This window comes from Pleuronectes platessa, chromosome 10, assembly GCF_947347685.1.
Source record: "Pleuronectes platessa chromosome 10, fPlePla1.1, whole genome shotgun sequence".
Classification (NCBI taxonomy): Eukaryota; Metazoa; Chordata; class Actinopteri; order Pleuronectiformes; family Pleuronectidae; genus Pleuronectes; species Pleuronectes platessa.
In genome coordinates this window covers 10838368-10846068 of record NC_070635.1, presented here as the reverse complement: position 1 = coordinate 10846068, position 7701 = coordinate 10838368, and the positions used below count along the sequence as shown (strand labels likewise).

Here is a 7701-nt window from a genome sequence, read left to right as displayed (position 1 = left end):
CCGTTCTGAGTCCTTCATGTGTTTGGTTTAGTGAACTTAAGTTCTGCCCATAGATACAGAACATGAATGTGTGTCTGAGTGTGTGGAGTGGAAAACGTTACTGTGAAGCACTTTGAGTGAAATTCAAAACAAGATAAGCACCATCTAAATATAGACCATTCAGCTAAGCAATGTAAACTTGAATAAAACGATGTGTCATAAAGCAGGACAGCTTCATTAGATTGGTTCACATATAAAATTTAGCTTAAGGGATCTATCCTGCACAAATTAAATTGAGTTGCAATTGAAAGAACTATGTTGTCGAGTCTGTCTTGCCGAGAAGTTTTCTGAAAACAAAGACACCACTATCGAATCGGGGGAAACAACAAAGACGTGGAGTTATTTCTTGATACTTCCTCTCCAACTCTCAACAAGAAACCGAATGAGAGTTTCCCATAAATTCAAACATCATTCCGAGTCAAGCGGCAGTTTCTTTACTTTTTTACCAAAAAAATATGAACCAAATAAAACCGAATGACAAAAGAAACAAAAATATAACAGAGGAGGGTTTAGTTCTGTTATTCCTGCGGCTGCCTGTGTGTGTGTGTGTGTTGCTTTGAATGCCAGAGAAAGTTGCTGGATGAGCAGAGTTAAATGAAATGTGTACTGAAAGTGAGCAGAGACAGAAAAATGAAGCGGAAACATAATGAGGGCATGTGGCTCAGAGAGAGAGAGAGAGAGAGAGAGAGAGAGAGAGAGAGAGAGAGAGAGAGAGAGAGAGAGAGAGAGGGAAGACGGACGGACGGGAAGACAGAAAAACTGCGAGAGGGTGACTGGCAGGGAGGGGACAGACAAGTTATTCTAGTGGCAGACAGCTGTCAGAAAGCCTAAAATAAGATGGAGCCATCTAATGTGCACATATTCCACAGCTACACTCACAAACCATAAAACAGAGGCAACGCTAAGTGCTGTTAATCGTTTTCAGCGCAGGAGAGAGACAGTGGACGACGTAACGCTGAGTTAATATCGTGCTTTATTGTTCTCCCATAGAAAGTTTCCAATGATCACATTTCATATAAAAGACACACAAAGTAAAAACCGTAGCAGTACTGTATCCGACTCTAGTGTAGTAATAAATATAAAATGTCATCATGAGAAAAAGGTTAGAGCTGTTGGACAGGGCGGAAGGGGCAGAGAAGAGGGACTCATCGAAACTGACCTGGAACTGCAAGAGCTCATAGATTGGTTTACACTTCTACAAATATAGTCTCGCACCTCTTCTGCTGATACACACGCACACACTCACACACACACACACACACACACACACACACACACACACACACACACACACACACACACACACACACACACACACACACACATACACATACATGATGCCAAATACATGAGCTTTCACTGATCAAATCAAGCATACAGTCAACACGTGCGATGGAGCTGGAAAGTAGGATAAGTCAGAAGCTAAGACTGTTCTAGATCTGTGACATGCTAGATACAATTACCACACTTAATGTTGTGAAGCTAACAGAGATACTGGAATTAAACTACAGACTAGATCTCCAATCGCCACCTCGACAAAGCGGAGGGGTGGGTGACCCAAGTGGTGATGCCGGAGAGAGGGAAGGATGAAAAGTGCTCGTGTTCATGGTCGCTCGTAGAATCTGGTGCAAATCACATCATCAGCTCTCATGGTCTGAAAGGAAAAAAGAGAATCTGTTTCAATATGGATGCTGTCTGCAAAGTCGTTTTAAAAGTTAATTATGTGTCATAGCAAGCCATCCAGACCTCCAAACTGAGCTTCTTGCCTGTCTTTTCCGCATTTATATCACCGGGCAAAACTCTTAAATGAAAATTAATTTACGGAAAATTTTGTTGAGCGAAAATGCTCTGCTCAGCAACTCTCCTGCCGCCGTCTTAAAAAAACTGTTGTGGGTTTAGACTTGGCTTAGATTTGAACTCGACTGCCAACCCTCCAGCATTGCCCTATAAATCCTTGAGGCTATTTACAGTTTCTTCAATTCAAAAATAATTTGCTCCACAGAGGAGTGAGTGAGTGTGTGTGTGTGTGTGTGTGTGTGTGTTTGTGTGTGTGTTGATACCAACTCGGGTCAATGAGTTATTTGTAAATCGTCTTGTTTGAACAGGTCTTAATAACCTGTATTATCAGCGGCCTGGGGTTTCTTATTACATATAGTTCTGTTTGGGGGCAGACTGTTTTTTAACTGTAAATATCATCGACATAATTATATGTTATTCCCTGTTTTCTTTTGATTTTGATGAGATGCTGTTTTCATGACTCCTCAGGCCTTTATGCTTTTTGTAATTTCGAAATGCGACATGCTCTCATCTTTTGACAGAAAAATTATACATGTCAAATTAAAGTGTCAAGTTGTTTTACAAATGGCTTAGTAAAAAAATACTTGTACCTATCGGCAAAAAGCACCAGTACAAGATATGGAAGGTCAGATGAGATTGGTGTAATTATGAGATACCAGTCTAGCTCGTGCTCTGTGATCCACAGTGAAGTGTTAACCTTTTGGTTTCTGAATCTAAAATCTGCCTCAGTGGATATTTTGTGTAAAAGTACCAGGATCAGTTTTCCGTCATTGGTGATCTCTCGGGTCCAAGATGTCTTAGGCCCCTCTCCTTTCAGCAGAGTCTGGTCACAGCTGATCTTACTGTCTGTTTCCCAACGAGGCAAACTCTGTGGAAAGAGAGAAGATGAACAACTATGGTAATTATTTCATGTATTGATAGATGGATGCATACAATACCATTCTTAGGGAGGGGGAGATGACGAGGGAGCGGCTGATGGTGAGAGAAAACAACTAAGGTGGAGCAAGGCGATCACTGAGAGGTGATAATTTGTGATGCGCATGTGTTTGCTTTGGAGACGGCCAAACAGAGGCCATCTATGGGAAAACGGGCCGAGCAATGAGGAGAATTAGGGAGGGACGGGGGGGCAGGAAAGGGCAAGAAGGGGTAATGGAGTGAAGACGGGAAGTTGAAAGGGGGTCGTAAAGAGTGTGAAGGAGCGCTGTGTAGCATGATAGGCCTTCAGAGACCGAGGGAGGGGTAAAGATATGCTATCAATCCAAATATGATGAAAAGCCAAATGAAACAGATTGATGTAATCTGGACAGCTCCCTCCCCACACACCCATTACTGCTGTGCGTGTTTAGTTACGTGTGTGTGAGTCCGTCTGCATGTGCAGAGAAAGAAGAACTGAGTGAAGGTTGAGGAATACGTGTGTGTGCGTTGTGTACCGTGCAGGGGCGTCCGTCCACCGTGCACTCGTTGAACTCCTGTCCCACGGTGAAGGTGATGTGGGTGTTGCGGACTGTGGTTGAGGTTATGATCGACAGAGTCTCTCCATTCTGTGTGATCTCCACCTGTGGCTTGGAGGCTGCCTTCACCGCGATCTTACGCAGCATCACATTCACATCTAAAAAACAGTCAAAGTAAGACAAGGAAATGATGGTTAGACTTCGTAAGTGAAGATATGGGGTTCGTATAAAGGTCACCACTCACCAGGACACAAGTGAACACTTGTGTTGTGTTGTGGTTACGTGGAATGAATATTCCCATGCAAACAGTAAACACCGCGAGGTGAACTCGGTTCATGAGGACAGTTGCTTTTTGTGTCAATAATCGGTTAATAGTTCCTTAAGGAGACAGACAAATTATACAAAAGAACAGGTTGTGTGTTTGTGTGTGTGTGTTTTGCGCACTCAGGGTAACAGGAGCAGTCTTGCATCGCACAGCTCTTTCCAATAATGACAGAGGAAACAATGAGATCATATGACAAAGCATGCCCAGCAAATCTGCATTCCCCTCCAGACTTACCTTTGCGTGTACACACACACACACTCACAGATTTTGTCTGACTATGTTTGTGTGTGTATTATAGAGTATGACGTCTCCCAGAGGAGACAGGGAGGGAGAGAACCAGGTTTTACAGGATGCGGAGTCAGCTTTACTTAGGAATAATCATTGTTTTTGCACAATTAATCCACATTTATAAGCCCTGAGTAACACAAAAAAATAATACAACTGTACAAATACCCTTTTTGGTTTCCAGTGGATGATAAATGCCTCCTGCCATAAACTACTTTTTTTTTAACCAACAGAAAATTACACGTATGAGAATGAGAATAAATATTTTGAGAGAAAACATTTCAAAGCACCGTCCTGACACTGAAAAAGATAAGAAGGGGAAACTGATGATCCAGCGTGGGAAAAGGGGGGAACAGGGAGCAGACCGGTGTGGACTGATGGAGGGAGAGAGGGAGGGAGGAGAGAGGAGGAGGGGGGAGGAGGGGGGAGGAGGGGGAGAGCCAGACAGATGAGGGGCAGTGGTCTGTGTGTGGTGTGTGAAGATTTCTGCCCAAGTGTGAGGGGAAGTGTGTGTACGTTGACCAGTGTGTGTCTGCCGTCGAGTTGGGTTTCGCACTTCTCACCTCTCACACATTCCCACCTGTCACCAAGGGTAAATATATACATACTGAGAAATGCACAGTCATTCAGTATGCATCAGGCTGCTTACTGTGTGTACTGCATGTACTGGATATACATCTGCGTCTGTGAGTGTGTGTGTGTGCGTTTTCTTTGTCTTATGTAAGTTTTATGCAAATGTCATTGTGTCTTAGTGCAGGAATGTCACTATGATTGAATGATGAATTCGATTTTTGTGTTGAGTTGAAGGTATCTTAAGTATTTTTACTACTTGAATTAAAGGCAAATTTTCCTCTTCATTTCACTATGAAATTAAGCACTTTTTACTCAGGTCCTAGTAAAAATTAAAACATTAGCTTGTTAATGTTTAGAAAAAATGTCTAGTGTATCTATTTTATAAAGTTTATACCATTTGTGAAATGTTACAATCATGATAGGATAACAATGTATTGATAATTTAGGAAATTTATGGATTGTAAAATAATGATAATAATAATTAGGGTTAATTGCAGCCCAATTTCAAATAATTTTCTGGATTCAACACCCAATTTTCAGATAATTGTAAAAAAAGAAAGGCAAACCTTGAAATGTGAGTAAAACATCTCTAAATACATTACAATACTGAAATACATTTAGCTGTAGAGACCTTTGGTGAAATAGTAAGTCGGAGCAGAATTTCCTTCCTAAAATGTTTGATTACTCCAGGCAACAAACTGACCTCCAGACGGTTACCGACGTGCAGACGGTAACTGACATCTGTTTGGCCTGGGGACCATTTAGGGTTCAACAGAAGGAGCTGAAGCTTCTCAAGTGTCTACCAGTTGTTAGAAGTTAGAAAATTACCTCAACAGACTTTTGCAAACCTGTGACCAAAATGCCTAAACTCCCACAGACCTGCCCACACGAGGACACGCACCCACTGACAGACGGACGATCAGGGTCACAGGTCAAAGAGCAGGGGGCAGAGGAAGCATTTGGGACACTGGAATGACAGGGAGCAGAGGGGAGGAAAGAAGAAGTGAGGAGAGGAAGAGAGGATGGAGGGAGGGAGGAGCAGGAGGAGGAGGGTGGGTGCTGACAGGCTGTTTCCAGCTGTGATCTGTTCCCCAATGAAACCAGGGGCCATTCCTCTCTGTCAGTCAGGCCGATGCAGAGGGAAGTTATATAGGACACATGCTGTGATGCATGTCTGTGGCTGTCCGTGTGTGTGTTAGAGAGGTGGTAAGAGAAATAATCTATTTGCTAAAGTAAAACAGTTTGGGTGGAGTTTAACATCATCTTACATTTCACATCGAGAGAGTGCACGTCATCTTTCTTATGGATATCGAACTCTGCTTCGCTCTTTCTCACACACACACACAAACTCAGTCCTGTGTCCATGACTTCCCAGGACATTACATGGACTAACGTTGATTATCTTAAGACTTAACAATAGTTACTACTTAACTAACCCTAACTCAACCTAAACATGACCTTCTGTGTCTTTACTTTGAAATATAAGGATTTAGTTTGTGGGGACTTGCTTTTTGTCCTCATAGGGAAAACAAGTCCCATAATGTGACTGTGTTTTTATAGGTCCCCTCAACATGAGTAATACCTGAATACGTGGACCATACAAACACACACACACACACACACACACACACACACACACACACACCCACACCCACCCACACACAAACACAGACACACTCACACACACACTCACACACACCCCCACACACACACACAATCCCACACACATCTGTCAATAAAGAAAAAATGATTGCTCAGAATAAAGTGAATTAAACTTCATATTAAAAGTTGAGGTTGAGGGAATGAGACAGATGATGATATGAATTCCAGGTATGCACTGGCAAGGAACCCAATGGAAATGGATTAATAACGACAGACGGCTCTCTCTATATCTCTCGTTCACACACATACACACACACACGCGCGCGCGCACAGAGACGCTTGCCTGTAGACTACAATTGTGCAGTGATGGGGCACAGCGCAGGACGCACAGTGGGTCTCAGCAGCAGGTGTTTGTTCTCGGGCCGGACTGTCACTTCAGATAAGGATGTGACTGTCCAGCACTGTATCGTGTCACAACGGTCTTCCCCGACACACACAAACACCCAAACCGAGGCTTTGACACAGACAGATGTGCCGCCGTTTGTCTCTATTGTGTTAGCAGGGGAGGCCAAAGGGGGAGAGGAGAGAAAAAAGGGGTGAGGCTGGCCAGGGGCCAAGAACTGAGTTTTGGGTCGAGCAGAATGACAAAGAGCCCCCCCCCCCCCCCCCCACCAATGCGGTACAGAGGGTGATCCTCCCCTGGTGCACGCACACAGAAAGATTTGACCCACAATGTGCTGAGATAGAGAGCTACAGTTTGAGCTGACACATCTGATCTGTGTCATCAAGCAGAAATAAAAGCGTCATGAGAAACCGCCCTTGCGCAAAAAAAAATGAGTCAAACTGCTATCAAGAGTTTTTCATTAAATCAGCATCACTCACTCAACGCTTTCAAGAGTTCCTCGAAGTTCTCAGAGCTCTTCATCTCCCAGCGTCCGGCGAAATCAGGGATTTTGCGCTCCATGTTCTGCTGCAGGTAATTTGCGTTTTGAGGTGAACTGTCAGATCCAAGTCTGCAGGTTCGTGCGTTGCTGGTGATGCTGGTGCGCGTCTGTGCGTCCAATAGGCTTCACTTGTCCCGTCTGGGTCTGGTCTGGGTGTGTGGGCGAACCCGGTGGATTGACTGTCCACTTACCTCTGTCCTCTGTCCTCTGGATGAGCGGTGGACTGTAAAAGAGCTATTCTCTCATCAATGTGCCGGTGCCCGTTATGAGCGGCTGCGCTTCAAATGAATGGCACAGAAAGCAACTAAAGGGGACGCACACGCCCTCCTTCTATGAGGACACGCCCCGGAGACCAACAGATTACAGGCAGACTTCCACCTGACCACGCCCCCCTCCACCCCCCACCCCCTGCTGGCAACGTGCGCCCCTCTCATCCAAGCGGGTACCTCGAATCAGCCAAAGGGGCCGCGCGCTCTAAAGTTCCTGTGCGCGCTGGAGACGCCGCTGCAGGCTGGATGTGATGTGATATACAATGTTTCTGTGCATGAGGTGTTTTGCTATTGTGAGACAGTCAGTAATGACCTGCTTGTGAAAATGACTTCAGCGCATAACAGGGAGGATGTAGCCAAGCCAGTCTGTTGACAGAACGTGTCGACTTGGCAGGGCGGTGTGAAGGAAGAACCAG

The 7701-nt window shown here is 44.5% G+C and overlaps 1 protein-coding gene across 1 annotated transcript; it reads right to left on the bottom strand.

Annotated features, from left to right (window-relative positions):
• Positions 1-994: 994 nt before the first annotated feature.
• On the bottom strand, positions 995-7300 carry crabp2a (cellular retinoic acid binding protein 2, a). The gene is made up of 4 exons (XM_053432791.1): positions 6955-7300; positions 3267-3445; positions 2588-2704; positions 995-1693 (listed from the first exon to the last, which is right to left on the bottom strand). The coding sequence occupies exons 1-4, from the start codon at positions 7034-7036 to the stop codon at positions 1643-1645; spliced, it is 429 nt and encodes a 142-aa protein (XP_053288766.1). The 5' UTR covers positions 7037-7300; the 3' UTR covers positions 995-1642.
• Between the last annotated feature and the right edge of the window lie 401 nt (positions 7301-7701).

Excerpts from the sequence above, each read along its gene's own strand:
- crabp2a (XM_053432791.1), bottom strand. The coding sequence starts at position 7,036 with ATGGAGCGCAAAATCCCTGATTTCGCCGGACGCTGGGAGATGAAGAGC. Across the intron at positions 3,446-6,954 it reads GGAACTCTTGAAAGCGTTGA|ATGTGAATGTGATGCTGCGT; the intron begins GTGAGTGATGCT and ends ACTGTTTTTTAG. Across the intron at positions 2,705-3,266 it reads TGGACGGACGCCCCTGCACG|AGTTTGCCTCGTTGGGAAAC; the intron begins GTACACAACGCA and ends CTCTTTCCACAG.